Source organism: Podarcis tiliguerta (genome assembly GCF_965153285.1).
Source record: "Podarcis tiliguerta genome assembly, chromosome: 11".
NCBI classification, from domain to species: Eukaryota; Metazoa; Chordata; class Lepidosauria; order Squamata; family Lacertidae; genus Podarcis; species Podarcis tiliguerta.
Genome location: NC_139544.1, coordinates 17,597,519 through 17,615,238, shown reverse-complemented (window position 1 = coordinate 17,615,238; position 17,720 = coordinate 17,597,519). Strand labels below are relative to the sequence as shown.

The 17,720-nt window shown below is 43.4% G+C and overlaps 1 protein-coding gene across 2 annotated transcripts in view; it reads left to right on the top strand.

The window, feature by feature from the left end:
* The first annotated feature begins 3,247 nt into the window (after positions 1–3,247).
* Positions 3,248–17,720, top strand: part of SNX2 (sorting nexin 2) — a 29,097-nt gene continuing 14,624 nt past the window's right edge. For both annotated transcript variants that reach the window (XM_083404090.1, XM_083404089.1), the window contains exons 1-7: positions 3,248–3,553; positions 9,392–9,509; positions 12,177–12,340; positions 13,447–13,513; positions 13,664–13,707; positions 13,796–13,937; positions 15,658–15,736. In XM_083404090.1, coding sequence (XP_083260216.1) covers positions 3,446–3,553; positions 9,392–9,509; positions 12,177–12,340; positions 13,447–13,513; positions 13,664–13,707; positions 13,796–13,937; positions 15,658–15,736 — 722 coding nt within the window. In that variant the 5' untranslated portion in view covers positions 3,248–3,445. The remainder of the gene's footprint in view (positions 3,554–9,391; positions 9,510–12,176; positions 12,341–13,446; positions 13,514–13,663; positions 13,708–13,795; positions 13,938–15,657; positions 15,737–17,720) is intronic.

The window sequence follows — 17,720 nt, the reverse complement described above, 5'->3', positions numbered from 1 at the left end:
TAATTCAGCATTTTAACAAGCAAGAAAGTAGCGAAAACAAATGTGTGATTCATTGACGTACTGTCAAAAAAAAAAATCTTCTAACAACTCACCCCTCTCTCATAAAGCATGTGCTATAATTGATTAAGAAATTACTATAGCCCTTTGCACTTCCACTGGGACCAGTCTGAGGCCTGGTATACTTCCCAGAAATGAGCAAGATCGGAAAGATGAGATTTTAGAAAGAAAAGAAACACTTCGCCAGACCAGAAAGTGTCACACGTGTCCTGCACTAAAGTTTGTTAATTAGCACCCTGCTGTCTATCAGAATCCTGTGCATTGTTTAGCCTTGGCCCTCAATAGCAGTTTCTGAAAATATAGAACTCTCCTGTTTTGTCAGAATGGTGTTGCAGGAAACATGGGTGAAATCTTTGGTTCTTTCTTGTGGGAGATTTTGGGGAGACCTGGGAATTTGCTTGGGTTCTGTTCAAAAGCCAGGGTGAACTCCTCGCAAGAGCTAGGAAGCTGAGAAACATGGACTGGGGTAGTGTATTGGAACGAGAAGTACAATATCATTAGCGCTGCATTGATGATTTTATTGTATCTTTGTGTTTTTAGTTTGCTGTACACTGCTTGGGTTGGGATGCAGGTGGCGCTGTGGGTAAAACCTCAGCGCTTAGGACTTGCCGATCGTCAGGTCGGCGGTTCGAATCCCCGCGGCGGGGTGCGCTCCCGTCGTTCGGTCCCAGCACCTGCCAACCTAGCAGTTCGAAAGCACTCCCGGGTGCAAGTAGATAAATAGGGACTGCTTTATAGCGGGAAGGTAAACAGTGTTTCTGTGTGCTGCGCTGGCTCGCCAGATGCAGCTTGTCACGCTGGCCACGTGACCCGGAAGTGTCTTCAGACAGCGCTGGCCCCCGGCCTCTTAAGTGAGATGGGCGCACAACCCCAGAGTCGGACACGACTGGCCCGTACGGGCAGGGGTACCTTTACCTTTACACTGCTTGGAGATATTTTATATACAAAGCAGTACAGTGGTACCTCGGGTTAAGTACTTAGTTCGTTCCGGAGGTCCGTACTTAACCTGAAACTGTTCCTAACCTGAAGCACCACTTTAGCTAATGGGGCCTCCTGCTGCCGCTGCGCAGCTGGAGCACGATTTCTGTTCTCATCCTGAAGCAAAGTTCTTAACCTGAAGCACTATTTCTGGGTTAGCGGAGTGTGTAACATGAAGCGTATGTAACCTGAAGTGTATGTAACCTGAGGTACCACTGTATGGGTATGGTCATAAATAAATAAAAATATGCACTTAACCTCGTTAGATGGCCATGGTTTTCCTGCTATATATATATATAATAAAATTAAATTAACAAAAGTCTCTCCACAGCTTCCTGCTGGCAACACTTCCCAGTGAATAATGACGATTACCTCCTGAAAATTTCAGAGATGTTCATCTCCCTCTATCCATAAAGCAGCAGAAAATCACACACAGCCTTTTTTTTTTTTTTTTTTTTTTTTTTGCAAAGGAAAAATATTTCAGGGAAATGGAGTATTTGTCACAGAACCTCCCAACTCCTGTTATAACAGTTCACAATGGTTCTCATTGCCTTTCAGAGAGACATTGGAGGGAGGGAGTGACAACACATAACTATGTGTAAGACTTATCACATTGCCATCCCAAACAGACTTATCCCCACTCCTATTATTTATTATTTCATAATAAGCATACACCATTGTAATTTTAAAAAGAAATTAAGAACCTCAACGCGGTTTACAAAGAGATTGAAGCAATAAAAATAACAATAACAGCAACTATTTGAAACATTCAAAAAAATCAGCAATAAAGTAAAAACAGATCAACACGTACATCAACGTTTTACTTATCTGGAAAGACTTGACAAAACAAAAATGTTTTTAGAAGGCATTAAAAAAAGGCGACTGCCTGATGTCAATAGGAAGGAAGCTCCGATGTGTAGGTGCTGCCACTCTGATTTCTTACAAATGGAAAGCAGGCATGATGTGGACCCTGTAATAGTGCCGGTTCTGCAGATCAAAGTGGTTGAGTGGGCACATACGGGATGAAGCAATTTCTCAGGCAAACTGGTCCCAACTTGTCAAGGGCTTTATATTACCATGGGTTGAACTAAATGACCCTTTGGGACCCTTTACAAGGTAAAAGTAAAAGACCCCTGGTTGGTTAAGTCCAGTCAAAGGTGACTATGGGGTTGTGGCGCTCATCTCGCTTTCAGGCCGAGGGAGCCGGCATTTGTCCACAGACAGCTTTCCAGGTCATGTGGCCAGCATGACTAAACTGCTTCTGGCACACAATGTGACGCAAGCAGGAGCACGGGAAATGCCATTTACCTTCCCGCTGCAGAAGTACCTATTTATCTACTTGCACTGGTGTGCTTTCAAACTGGGACAGAGCAACGGGAGCTCACCTGTAGTCTATATACTACTGGTAACAGCTTCAATACGGCCCAGTAGCAAATTGAAAATCATTGCATCTCTATGCACAGGGGTTACGTGCTGACAAGTCTCGTCCCTGCACTAAATACAGCTTCCCAATTGAGTGAAAGGGAAGCCCCCATAGAGTGTGTGGCAATAATCTTTAAGCAATTCTAGGGGTTTACACTGTTCTGAAATAAGAGAGGCCGGGTGGAACAGAGGCAGGCTTCCTCAAACTTGTTTTAACCTACAACTCCCATGATCCCTAGCTAGCAGGACCAGTGGTCAGGGATGATGGGAATTGTGGTCTCAAAACATCTGGAGGGCCGAGGTTGAGGAAGCCTGGAATAAGGTCCCTGCACAAGTGTTAAGATACACTTAATTGATTAGAATTTCAGCAGCTTCTACACAGCAGAAAGCAAAGGAAGGGGGCTTCCTTCCTGGGATGAGTAATCAACAGGATGCCATCGAGCCCCGGTCTCTTCTTCCCTTTCCTCATTGCTTGCAAAAAAGGTGGGGGAAAGCAGGAGAAAGGGATGCTTCCATCAGCTCCCCCCTCTCCTCTCCCTCCCCCTCCCCCTCTCCTTTCCCTTCTCCTCTCTCTCCTCTCTTCCCCTCCCTCCCCCCTCTCCCCCTCCTTCCCCCCTCTCCCTCTCCCCCTCCTCCTCTCCCTCCCTCCCTTCCCCTCCCCTCCCCCCTCTCCTTTCCCTTTCCCTTCTCCTCACCCTCCTCTCTTCCCCTCCCTCCCTCTCCCCCTCCCGTCCTCCCTTCTCCTCTCCCTCCCTCCCCCTCTCTGCCTCTCTCCCCGCCCACCACCCCTGACTCCGCCCACGGGGGAGGAGAGACGGACTGAAGGACCGCCTGGTTTCTTTGCCGTCACGTGACGCCGGGCGGGGTGACTGAGGGAAGGGAGGCCAGAATAAAGGGGCGGGGAAGGCCGTCACGTGACCGTCGGCAGCTGCCGGAAATCTCGCGCCTCTGCTCGCACGGGGCGGCGGGGACAGGGGGGTGGGCAAAGATGGCGGCGGAAAGGGAGCCCCCTCCTCTCGGGGACGGCCGGCAGACGGAGTTCGAGGAGCTGGAGGACGGCGAGGACCTCTTCACCAGCACCGTCTCCACCCTGGAGGTAAGGCGCGCCCTTCGGAGGGAGCTGGCGGCCGGGGAGGCATTGCCGTTGCTGCCCAGCCCCTCTGCGCCTTCCTCGCCCTCCCGCTCCGTCCCCTCAGCACAGGGGCAGCGGCCCCAAAGGCCACCTTGACCCGGCTCCCTGGCCAGCGAGGCGCTTCCGCCCACCTGCCTCCCCGGCGCCAGGATGCTTCCTTCCACCTGCGCTTGACGTTGCGCGGGCCGCTTCCCTTCCCCATCTGGCCCTGCGTTTCTGCCCCTCCAGAGTCACCCGCGCCTTCCTCTTTCCCTGCCCAGTGAAGTCTTGTCACGTCAGCTCTGAAGGCTGCGTTTCCACCCCTGCATTTTCTGCTCTACAAGGCAAGCTCCTGGACCGGGTTTTTCCCAAAACTTGGGTTTCCAACTGCTTTTTGGGCTGCGACTCCCATCATTCCTCAGCTTTGCAAGACGCCCAGGGGTCAGGGATGGTGGGAATAATAGTCCCCCAAACAAACCCAAGTTTTGGAAACCCTTCTAGACTGAAACCACTCTTCCCCCCAAGACTTTAAATATGGCCGTAACTCTTCCTCCCAGAAGCTTTCGTTTCACTGGTTTCAGTAGTGTTGTTGGGTGGTATATATAGGCAGGGCTTTTTTCCACCAGCCAGAACTCCAACTTCTGGCACCTCTCAGGTGGGCGCCATTGCCATTCTAAGAGAATGAGGGAGGTGTTCGAGGTGAGTTCTAGCACCTCTTTTTCTAGAAAAATAACACTGTGAATGGACCTTGCAAAGTCTGAATGCCTGAGGCTGCAATCCTGCCCACACTTAACTGGGGTTCCACTGACTTCAATGGCGCTTACCTCTGAGTAGACATTTATAAGACTATACTGAAAGACCATGTTGGTGAGCTAGTAGATGGTGAGTACCATATATGCTTATAAGCATGTAGCCTTATTTTATTTAACTTGCATCCTGCCTCTTTTACTCTTGTCTCCTGTATAAATATGTGTAGCACACGACCTCTGTCTTCAAAGCACCTTTATTTTGATAACTAGCCAATGAAGTCTGTAGCTAATACTCCTCAGGAGTTGAAACCTCTGAATAGGTACAGTTTAGCTTGTTAATGTTTGTAAAGCAACGTGCTTCCTTTGATTTGTCAGCAGTAAGGGATTTCTCTTTCCAGTCCTGGCCTTGTTTCCACTGTGCACTTGGTGAAAAACATACAGGGAACAATCTCACAAAATGAAGCGTTGCTGTTTTGTTGGACAATGCTTCCTGTCCCTGAACTTTAAACTAAGAAGGCCAGGGAAAGTAAGTTTGTTTCCAGCTTATTGCGCTGTGTCAGTGATATACAGTACCGTGAGGTTTTTTTTAAAATAGAGAGGCTGCTTTTGGAGTAGTATGAAAGAAATAGTTTATCAAAACGAATTTATTATTTGTGAACCGTTTTCATCTGTGCCTCAGTTAGCGCTTCTCACAGCAGTTAAAAAGAGTACTCTGTAGTATAAAACCCAACCATAAACTACAGCAGTTCAGGCACTGGTAACTTCAATATTGGATTACTCTGGTGAACTCTCAGTGGAACTTCTCTTGCTCTTGACCTGGAAATGGCAGATAGAGTTGCTGCAGCATGGCTGCTGACACGAGTAAGTCCCTTTCAACATATAACACCTTCAGAGATCTGCACCGGTTTCCAATTTGTTACCAGGCCAAGTTTCATTAGTATGGGTATACAAAGCTTGGGACTAGTTTACTTGCTGGATCACTTTACCCCACATGTGCCCACTTGACCCCTTTTATCTGCAGAACTGGCACTGTTACAGGTGTCACATAATACTCATTCTGCAGTTGTAAAAAATTGATATTTTAGTATGGCGGCACCTTGCCTGTACTGTTTTGCTTAAAACATTTTTCTTTAGGCAAGCCTATCCAGACATGCAGAACGCGGGTGGCGCTGTGGGTTAAACCACAGAACCTAGGGCTTGCCGATCAGAAGGTTGGCGGTTCGAATCCCCGTGACGGGGTGAGCTCCCGTTGTTCGGTCCCTGCTCCTGCCAACCTAGAAGTTTGAAAGCATGTCAAAGTGCAAGTAGATAAATAGGTACTGCTCCGGTGGGAAGGTAAACGGCGTTTCCGTGTGCTGCTCTGGTTCGCCAGAAGCAGCTTAGTCCTGCTGGCCACATGACCTGGAAGCTGTACGCCGGCTCCCTCGGCCAGTAAAACGAGATGAGCGCCACAACCCCAGAGTCGGCCACGACTGGACCTAACGGTCAGGGGTCCCTTTACCTTTACGTATCCAGACATGCAGTTGTGTTTTAATCTTTTTCTGTTGATTTGAATGATTTTTAAAAAGGTTTTGAATTGTTCTTATTGCTAATTTTAATATTTCTTGTAAACCGCTTGGAAATTTTACTAAAACTAAGTGGCATATACATTTTGTGAAATAAACACTGAAATATGAAAGGCAGTGAAACCAGAAACCATTTTGATAGTTGTCTAGAAGAGGAAATGTGCATATTTCCACATGTGCGGAAGTTCTTCCTTTGGAACCTACTCTCTTGTTCTAGATTAATCTTGGTAGCTACGGTAGCTTTTTATTGGAGCAACACTACAAACTGAGAGTGAAACAACAGCAGGAATTGAGGCTAATGTTGATCTCTGCAATGGAATAAAATCAATGCACTCCTGGTGCTGATAAAAGGCTCTGACTTGGAGGGCATTAAGATGAAAGTACTATTAATATGTGGTCGATTTCATATCTGGCAGTCTTGATTTTGGAACTAACTTGTGCCCTGATGCTTATTGCTGGGAGAGGTGAGGTGGTTGTTGCTAAGATATGTAGCTGAGAGGGGCCCAGGTCACCTCTACAGTTACTGCCACCATCTCACATACTAGGCCTTGAGATTCTGCTGTGCCAAAGACTAAATAGCACTGTGTAGTGTAGACTTGGTCAGACAGATGCTTCCTTAAGATTACTGAAATAATGGAAATAAAAAAAATTGAATGATAAATGACAGCTTCTCTGTTGCTTTGTATAAAAAGTTGGCACTTTGTTATGTGAGACTAGATCCCTGACAATGTTTCTGTGAGGAATTCATCAGGAGTAGCTATGCTCTGCATGTTTACATGTTTGTGTGCACAAAGGCATGGATTGTGAAGTTGCATGGAGTTCTGTCTTTCCCGTCTACAGAGCCACCTTACGATTTCTTTCAAAGTAACTTACTGCTACTGACCAATTTCTTCATGAACAGTTTACAGACACAACACTGCCTACTCCAGTGACTAAGCACTGTGCAAACATTTTCTACAAAAAAAAAAAACCCTCTCAGGAACAGTTCATTCATCATGCTGGTGGTGTGATTTTTCTTCCTGGGAGGCTGAATTGTGTGGGCACCAAGATTCACACTTAACTACTTCTATGAAGTGCCTTTTACATGACTTGGGTCAACAGTAGCTACTCCAGAGAAATGGCACAGTGATGTGTTGCTTGCGTTACTTGTTTACAGTTGTCTTAAGTCCTGTGGTAGTCTTTTAATGAAAATATCTAATTGTGAATCTGGTACCCACATGGCTTGCCTTCCTGAATAAATTATACACTTCTACTTAACTCATCTTTTGTCTTGCACACTTAACTTACTAACTGCTCCACATGTGTGTTGCCTCTTCTGGGTGCTCTAGGGCCTGCTATTTAAGAGTTAGCAGTGAAACATTTTTGGTTCTTGTGCAGCTTACCTGGAGGTGAATGATGGGGACTCTCTTTAGCTTCGCAAGTGTGCAAAATGTCCTACACGTTAGCTAGAAGAACGTGCTGCTTCCTGCTTCACCCCATGCATTCTGTCTTGTTCATTCTGTGCTGGCCTCTTGAAATCTGATGTACGCTCTCGTGGTCCCTTCCAACTCTGTGATTCTATTGAGTACATGTAGCATCTCTCAACATGGCCAGAAATATTCCATCTCAGTGCTAGAACTTGGGGTAACCCAATAAAACTGATGGACAGATTGGAATACTACTTCAGGCAATGCATACTGATAGGGTTTGTTTCCACAATAGATTATTATGATCGCTGGTTTTAATAGCTTGAAAATGGGATTAGTCATTGATAGGCAAATTCATTGCAGATGGGTCTATTGGATGGGTGTAGCCAAGGGGGGCAGGGGGGGCAGCTCCGCCTCCTAACTAAATAACAGTCAATACAAATCTGAGGTTCTGGTCCCCCTAACAAAAGCCTCCCCCCCCCAACAAAAATCCTGGCTACACACATTGTCTATTGCCACCAACCTGTCTGACTAGCCTGTTCCTCCTTAGTCTCTAGCAACAGCCAACCACTCCAAATGCGAATGAATAAGGAGAAGTCCATCCACTTCTCTGTTTTGACCTGTTTCTGCTCCATATTAATTTGTTAGCAGTTTTGAAAAATTGGACTATAAATGATAGATATATGGAACCTCTGCTTTCAGGTGTATCATGACAAGTTTTGGGAGAATGGGTCAGATGTAACATGTCAGGTGTTGTGCACTGCTTTTGTAGGTACGGTCATACCTCGGGTTACAGACGTTTCAGGTTGCGTTTTTTTGGGTTGCAGACTGCTGAAACCCGGAAGTACCAGAACGGTTTACTTCTGGGTTTCAGCAGTCGTGCATGAGCCGAATCGCAACCCGTGCGTGCGCAGACGTGCTGCTGTGGGTTGCGGATGCTGCGGGTTGCGAATGTGCATCCCGCACGGATCACGTTTGCAACCTGAGCGTCCACTGTATCAGCTTGCCACTGTTGGAAATAGGATGCTGAACTTAATGGACCCTGGGTCTTGATCCATTTGAGACAACTTAGAATGTTAGACTACAAAGTAGTAGTAGTAGTAGTGGCATCTGTAAATGAGTTATTAGTCATACAGTAGGGTCCTCACATTTGTAAAGTGGTTTGAAAGCTTGAAGGGTCACTTTGAACCTTGCTTTGGAATATTTTGAAGCTTGCAAGCTTTTTGTAATTAGCAGTAGCTTAATAGATGGACGGGGCGTGGGTGGCGCTGTGGGTAAAAGCTTCAGCACCTAGGGCTTGCCGATCAAAAGGTCGGCGGTTCGAATCCCCGCGGCGGGGTGCGCTTCCGCTGTTCGGTCCTAGCGCCTGCCAACCTAGCAGGTCGAAAGCACTCTCGGGTGCAAGTAAGATAAATAGGGACCGCTTACTGGTGGGAAGGTAAACGGCGTTTTCGTGTGCGGCTCCGTGTGCCAGAGCAGCGATGTCACGCTGGCCACATGACCCGGAAGTGTCTTCGGACAGCGCTGGCCCTTGGCCTCTTTGAGTGAGATGGGCGCACAACCCTAGAGTCTGTCAAGACTGGCCCGTACGGGCAGGGGTACCTTTACCTTTACCTTTAATAGATGGACAGTTTGCAGCCAGATATGTGCTGATAGGTTGTACTCTTTCGATGATGCTTTCTCCAAATAAGTCTTCATATAATTACAGCCTTGAAAGACTTTATGTTGGGAAGTGCTAGTTCTAAAGTTGGGGTATTTTGCCCCTTGGGTATTGGGCCCAAGGAGGAGCTTTCAGAAAACATAGTCATTTTAGAAATATTAGTAAACTTAAGTTATATTCAGAACAGTGAGTAAATATTTATGTTCCAATCGTATTTAACATGCGTTATCGTGAAGAGGAAACTGTTGTTAAGATAGCCCCTGAAAGGTTAATGTTTCCTTAGTACATTGTTATCCTGTAACTGCTAGGAAATAGAAATTGCTGACATGGTTGCTTCTACATGCTGTTTTTTTCATGTTATGTGCTTGCAAATGATGGCATTTGCTGTGATTGTTTCATAAGTACTGATGCTGTTCTTCTCAACTGTTTGCTCCTTTCAACAGTCGAGCCCTTCATCTCCAGAGCCAGCCAGTCTTCCTGCAGAAGACATCAGTACAAATTCTAATGGCCCAAAGCCTGCAGAAATCATACTAGATGATGACAGGGAAGACCTTTTTGCTGGTAATGTTCTCCCTCACATTTTTTTTTAATTTAAAAAGGATATTTCAGATAGCTTTTAATGAAAAACATAATTTGGGAAGTCATTACAATGTACAGTTTCTAGAGAACTGGGAGTTGGAGCTTTGTCATAGGAAGAGAAAGTAATTGAATTACATTTTTAGAACTGCTTTGAATCAAAGACTCAGGCTTGTGAACAGCTGCATACTTGCCTTCGAGCAAAAGAAGGGATTGAAACACTTGCAATCAGTTTGATCTCAATATATATTCTAACATGATGAACATCAGCTAACAAGCAGATAACATTCAGGAGAGAGTTGTATAGCCTTGAAGGGTAGCAGTAGACTTTGGCGGGCTTGGTTCATACACAACAACAAATCATGGGCCTTTGCTACAAGATTGAGCCTACTTGAGCCTCAGGCTTGTTTGCTTTAAGGAGTCCTTTATGTGTACAAAGTGGATGTTGAAAGCATTTGCTTACCTCTTTGAACTACCCACTGTTTCGTCCAAACCTTGGGAACCACAGTTGGATCTTGGTTTATTAGTTCAGACACACTTTCAGAAGTGAAAATTGAAGCTTCTGATATCTTGTCATTACTGAGGAAGTGGTGAGAGGATGTGCATGAGCATAGTTCTCCTCATGCAAACTGTCCTTCGAAATGGCAAACCATGGTTTATTGTGTCTAGCTCATAGTTTTACTCTATAAATATTTCAGTTTGAAATGTCCTGTGCTGGCCTACCTGAAACTGTAGGTTAATTAAACTGAGTCAGTCAGTTAAATGAGCTTTACTTGTACATAGTCAATAATACAAATTATGTTTTATGGGATGATCACGTGCTTTAGACACGCCTTTCACACCACTTAAAGCTTGAATACATTGAGAGAGCAAGCAGACCTGCTTCTTCAACAGCTGTGTTGCTAGTTTTCATTTTTCTCTGTGCTAAACTAATAGAGGGAGAAAATGCAGCCAAATGCCCAAGAGCATTGCCCTATGAGTGCTCCAGCAACAGCTATAGCCAAGAACAAATGCTCTGCTATGTGCCTGCCTCTCTAGATTTACTTCTGCCTTAAAGTCTGGAGCCCTTAAAGCAAAGATGCAGCCCATCATAATAGACGTGCTTGGCCAATGACAAATACATATTGAGTAATTTCCTCTTCAGTTGCTTGCTGGGGGAGTTTGTCATTCATCTTGGTCAAGGCAAAACACAAGAATGCACACTCCTTAATACGTGTGTGTATTAGCTAAACTTTGTTTCTAGAACAAACTTAAGTAAAACTTTAAAAGCTCAGGTACTCAGATGCATGAAAAAGTTATGTTTGTTTTGAATAACTTTTGTTTTAAGGATTTGAAGTAGTTTCTTGCTATGCCTCCTTACTTGATCGTTATGCTTTTCTGCATAACTCTCTGTCATTTTTGTGTTAGAAAGCTTTTGGGTAAGTGGTTATTTGACTGAATTGCCAGTAATCCAGCTTGGTAGAACTAGTCTTTCAGATACTCTATAACACGAGAAAACTGTTGTTATTCCTAAATGAGTTAAAATTCAGAATTACTTTTTAATTGGGAAGAAGTTTGTGGCCTTTTCCCACAATCCCCATGAAACATAATGTTCAGTACTTAGCTTAACAGCTGGAAGAGGGTGCATGGTACGTAAAAGTACTTGGTACGTTTGCCCGCTACAGTTTGATAGTGCATCACATTAAGAAGTGAACTAACCCTTGCTTTGATGGCTGTTATCTCCTTGATGTTAGTGGTATCCAGAGTACAGGTTGTAACTGGCCAGAATTAGCACTAGTGGAAAACTTGTAACTTTCTTTTAACTAATGGGAACATTTAATAGAGTTCCTAATCAAGCATTTGCCTGAATATGTGTTTTCTAAAAGGAGGGAGGGGGCAGAGCTGTGCAGCCACTGCAGTCAGGCTAGGATTGGTGTTATATTCTCAAACCATCTTGCCCCGGTGAGCAACCCAACCACTTCACCAGTTGACATTTCCAGACCATCTTCAGAGACAGCCCCACACATAATGCATTGCAGTAATCTGCCCTAGAGATTTCAGAGCATAGACAACAGAAGTTAGGTCACACCTGTCCAGATAGGAATGCAGCCTGGCCACCAGCCGAAGCTGATGGAAGGCACTCTGTGCCACTGAGACCACCTGAGCCCAAGCAACAGCAGTCAATCCAGAAGCCCCCGCTTGGTCTTATCCTGGTTGAGCTTTGGTTTGTTGGCTGTCATCCAGTCCGTTACTTAGGCAACACAACGGTCCAGCACATCCGCTGCCTCACCTGCAGATGTAAAGGAGAAGTGGAGCTGCGTGTCATCAACGTACTCCAAAACTACTTAGAATTCCTCTTCAACATCCAAAGGCCTAAAGCAGAGCCGGCAGGTGTAGGGGCATTCCTGTGCGCTACTTCTATCCCAAACACATTCAGGCAAATTCCTAAAGGGACTTCAACACTACTACAACCCTGACGTTCTCTGGAAAATATATATTTTGCCTAATACTACATTGAGATCAGGTGTTACACAACATAGCATAAATGAGAGAGATGGTGCAATCAATAAATAAAGGGGATTGTGAATCTCTTGCTGACGACAAGAGTCTCGAAACTCTCTGGGGTTTGTGCTCCTGATATAGATGAACTTTTCTCATTCTTTTTTTATCTAGAAGCCACGGAGGAAGTTTCTCTGGACAGCCCGGAAAGAGAACCGATACTTTCATCCGATTCTACTCCAGCTGTTACACCTGTTACACCAACCACACTAATAACACCCAGAATGGAGTCAAAAATAGTGGTGGCTCCTGTCGACTTCGACAGATCCAGGGAAGAGGTATTGAATAACCTGGTGAAACACTTCTATTAAACTGATTAACATTCTGTGTCCTTTAAAACGTGGGGTGGGGGAAGGGGGTTATTGCTTTGATTTTGTTCCTGTTTTATATTGTATTTTCAGTTTTTATTATGTATTTTTATGTTGCAAACCACCCTGAGATCTTTGGGTGAAGGGCAGTACACACCTTTATATATCCTATGTGTTTATTATATAAAATATAATTTGTAACTGGCTTAACTGATATTGGTAACTACTGTTACAAGTAGAAATAGTTCGTGCCAATTAAGGCAGCTCCAGCAGCTGTCAAAATGATTCTTGCATTTAACAAGCCTTGTGCTCATGCGCTCTATTCTTACACCATTCCTTCTCTCTGCCTTCACATTGTGTGCACTGCAGTTACGTTAACTGAAACTCGGTTTCTTCTGAAGACCATCCGCTAACTATGGTCTGCCAATGAGACAAAGGATGGTGGCTTATTAAATCATGTGCATCCAAACCCAGGCCTCAAGGGAAAATGAACAGCCACATCAGGGTCACAGGACAAGTCTGGGACGGAGAAGCATTTATACGTTGGAAAGGATTGCATTGCTGTGTAGTTCAATCAGAATAATTCAGTCCAAATTGTTTGCAATCTTAGGAATATTTGTTTGCTTGAGCAATGAAAGCAGACACCCCTTAAACTCTCACAATAGTGCTTCAGTATAGCATGGGTTGCTGCAATGTTTATATGAAAGTCAAAGTCACCTCAACTCCCCGCTGAAGTGTTTTTTGAACTGAGTGACCTAATTACAACAGTTGCTTAGGTTCATATGAGCAATAACTGTGTTGAGCAATTATAACTGTTCAGATGAATCTTCCAAATCTGCTGATTTCTTCCTTTTTGCTTCTTTTTTTGTTGGAATATGTGGCAATACGCTTAATTTCATTCTATAGTATTGACTGTTCCAATAACTTTCTTACAGCAAACTAACTAGCTATGGCTACAGTAACTAGCTAGCATTGGGTTATTGGCTCAACCATAAATTTGAAAATTAGCATTTAGGCTTCCAGAGTTTGTGACTAGACAGTAGTTTGAACAATACCGTGTTTTTCTTTCTTTCTAGATTGAAGAAGAAGCTAATGGTGACTTGTTTGATATTGAAATCAATGTGTCAGATCCAGAGAAAGTTGGTGAGTGAAAACAGTACATTGCAGAAAAACCGAATCAACTTTTTCTGGGTCCTCTTTTTATATAGCCCATCATAGAATAAATGTTCATCGCATAAAGAGTGAAATGCTGAAAGAGATACTGAAGGGCTGATTTGTGTGTTTGTTTTACAGGCGATGGTATGAATGCATATATGGCATACAGAGTAACAACAAAGGTAACTTGTTGTAAAGGCAACAGTACAGAATTTTGGCTGTCATGGAATATATAAATGCTGAATGTTTTCACCTCTTCTGTGTTTTTAGACCTCTCTGTCCATGTTTCACAAAAACGAATTCGCTGTTAAAAGAAGATTCAGTGACTTTCTTGGCTTACATGCCAAATTAACATCCAAATATCTGCATGTTGGGTATATTGTGCCTCCAGCTCCAGAAAAAAGTATTGTAGGTAAGTACAGGGGTGGTTATTTTGCGGACGGCACAGGGAATGTGTTGCTTATACTTGAATGAGTTGGGGGGGGGGTATATACCGATCTTGTGTCTGATAGTTGAATTAGATTTTGAGCTTGCAGAAAACCTACCCATTTTTTTGTGCACAGGAAGTGTTCTACAAACAGCCCCTGCCATTTAAACTTGATGAATAAAATAAATCAAGGGCATTGTTCCATCTAATAGTGAACTTAGTGCTTCTGAGTCAACAGCAGTGGTTTGCAAACAGAATCGTAGAATTGAAAAGGACCACAAGGGTCATCGACTCCAAACCCCTGCAATGCAGGAATCTTTTGCCCAACGTCAGGCTTGAACCTGTGACCCTGAGATTGAGTCTCATGCACTACTGAGCCAAGGCTTTTTCAGCTGCGGCTCCAACCTGGTGGAACGCTCTGTCACAAGAGACTAGGGCCCTGCAAGACTTGACATCTTTCCGCAGGGCCTGCAAGACAGAGCTGTTCCACCAGGCCTTTGGTCAGGGTGCAGCCTGACTCCCTCCTTTGGCAATCTTTACAAAACTTTAGTTGTGGTTGCCATCAATTTTCAATTTGATCTTAATTAATTTTTTATAATGTTTTATAATGTTGCACTATTTTAGTGTTGTTAGCCGCCCTGAGCCCGGCTTTGGCTGGGGAGGGTGGGATATAAATAAAATTTATTACTATTATTATTATTATTATTATTATTAGCTCTGAACAAGGCCACTAAGAAGCAAAAGATAGATACTAGGAGTACTCGGGGGAATCTCAAGATTGTGTTTGTATCCGGTATAAATTGGTGTGCATCCTTTTGGCTACATTTCTAAATTTCTTGAAGATGTCCTTCCAGTCCCTAAGAGGTCTTCTTAAGCACCTCTTGTTGTCAGCGTAGTCTTTTCTTTATGTAGGAATCTAATTTGGTGTTTTTATTTATTTATTTAGTATATTATGTTCTCTCTTTTTTTGTATGTTTCTGTTGTGAACCACTCTGTAATCTTTGGGTGAAGGGGGTGGTATACAAATTTAATAAATAATAAAGTAATAAGGAATTTGAAAGCATTAACCCTTCCCAACACAGCCCAATGACTGAGCATGTTCACTCTTCACCAAGAGTTACTGGTGTCAGTTGGAAAAGAACGATGGAGGGGAGAGTAGATTGGCTTGTTTGAGCCTCTTAACAGCTTAAGGTATCCAAGAGGAGAGGAAAGGCTAGAACTCTTAACAGGAGTGCTCCTGCTAAAGTGTTAGATCTATCACAGCATTTTGTTTCAGGACCTCCTCCTTGTCTACAATAGAGAAGCACCTTTTAGAAAAGCACCCCTCCATTTTTTTTAATGCAATCAAGATTAATCTGGAAGGTGATTTGAAGAAGAACTGCCCGAGTGAAGTCTATATGCCACATTCTTTAGGAAATGTAAAACCGCATATATTTGCTAATGCAGGGTGGCATCCAATACTTGCTGTCTGTCAGCCGAATGGACTTGGGAAAACTGAAGGTTTTAACATGAGATAGATAAATGGTAAACCATGGATTGTGTTTTAGTGATGTGATGGCTAACTCACAGCAGCTTTTAAAATGTTTTTGTTTTGTTTTTTTGAAACTTTTAATGGTTTCATTTACCTTTTGTGACTGAGAAATAAGTTATGAGGTTCAGTTAATGAGCTACATCAAAGTGTAAAATCTTTTGTCTTTCTTCAAAGGCATGACTAAGGTAAAAGTAGGCAAGGAAGATTCGTCTTCTACAGAATTCGTAGAAAAAAGAAGAGCGGCGCTAGAAAGGTACTTTATACTTTCAGCTAATAAACAAATACATCCTAAAGTGGGATCCTTGTCCTGTGTTGCCTTAAGCTTAGGTGTTTCAAGTCTCCATAGACCCAATTGTATCAAATACATTAGGTGTAACAGAAGCTACAAAAGTTTATTTTTCATACAACAGTTTATGAAACTGTACTGTTTGTGTAACAAATAGGGGCAAAATTAAGTGGGAATCTATGGGTATGTAATATGTAAATTTTAAGAGACACATGCTAAAATTAAAGCTTCCAAATGCTGCTGTGAACATTTAGAAATGTGATATTCTTCAGGTGATAGACACTGTAGCCAGAAAAATTTAGATTTAGATTTAATTGGATAGACTTCAAGTTCACTAACTACTTTTCACAGGAGTGCTCCAAGTGTAGGCCATGGGTACATAACTTTTTTAAAAGCCTGGTACATCATTCCCTCATGCTAGTAGACCATTTTTTCACTGCAGTGAATGAAAAATTGCAATGTGTAAACATTTTCTTGTGTATCAATTGTTTAATGGTGGCTTCTTGCCTTCCAAGGCTTACCTAGCATTCTGGGACTGTCCTTTTTATGTATGGGGAGTTCACTAATGTAACTGTTTTACTCCTAAGGAAGACGTGTCCATTCAGCTTTTCAGTCGTTTCAAGTCTAATCCTCCATAGCAGGCAATTCTGTTGGGATTCTCAATTAAAAGTTACTGTTTAATGTTACTGTGATGATGCATCTTATGGAATTTTGGAGTCCATAAAATCATAAAGTTTGGCATTTTCCTGCAAAGGAAGAAGCGGTTTAGCACTCTTCTGTATCTGAAGAAATCTCACATACCTGGTCCTGTTGTAAAGGTAAAGGGATCCCCTGACCATTAGGTCCAGTCGTGGCCGACTCTGGGGTTGCGGCGCTCATCTCGCTTTATTGGCCGAAGGAGCCGGTGTACAATTCCGGGTCATGTGGCCAGCATGACTAAGCTGCTTCTGGCGAACCAGAGCAGCGCACGGAAATGCCGTTTACCTTCCTGCCGGAGCAGTACCTATTTATCTACTTCCACTTTGACGTGCTTTTGAACTGCTAGGTTGGCAGGAGCAGGGACCGAGCAACAGGAGCTCACCCCGTCGCAGGGATCCGAACCGCCGACCTTCTGATCGGCAAGTCCTAGGTTCTGTGGTTTAACTCACAGCGCCACCCACATCCTGTTGTAGACGAAAGCTATTAATGTTCAGAGGCACTGTACCTCCATCCCTGTCCTCCCCCCCCCCAAAAAAAACCAACCCAAGGTGCAATTTTCGTACTATTTGGGAAACCAGGCTATCTCTGTTGGGCTCCTTTTTGGACACTTGCCATAACTATTTTAAACCTATCACTCATTTTGAAGTTAATACACCTGTAACACAATGGCTGGAGTCTTCCTGCATATGTGTTTTGCTATGTGAGGAGCTGCAGTGTTTATCCATTGATAAAAATTTGCCCTTTTTGCTTTCTGTAAATGGGTTTTTAATATCACTGTTCTCATTATTCTCACAAGCAAACTGCACTTCTAAGCTGGAGTATGTAAATTAACCATGTCATGTCATGTATGTATTATTATTTTTATATATTTATTTATATCCTACCCTTTCCCTTAGAGGACTCATGTGGCTTACATATAAAAATAAGACCCATGTTCTGATGGCAGAAATTTGATTTTTTATATATATATGTTATATTTTATGGTCCCCTGAGTTGCCATTGAGGAATCAACTCATAGTTGGGATGGTAATCTGAATAATTTTCAGCACCTTCCACTCCTACAGTGCTGTAATCATAGAAATCTACTTGACTGGACTGTTCTGCCGCAGGAAGTATATTTTATGTCCTAAACAGTCATTTAGAAGGATGGTGAAATATAACTTGTCCATGGGGCGGGATTGAACAAATGTTGCATTTCCCTGTTTTAATGATATAAAATTCCCCTGTGTCCTGTTCAGAATCTTGATCATCT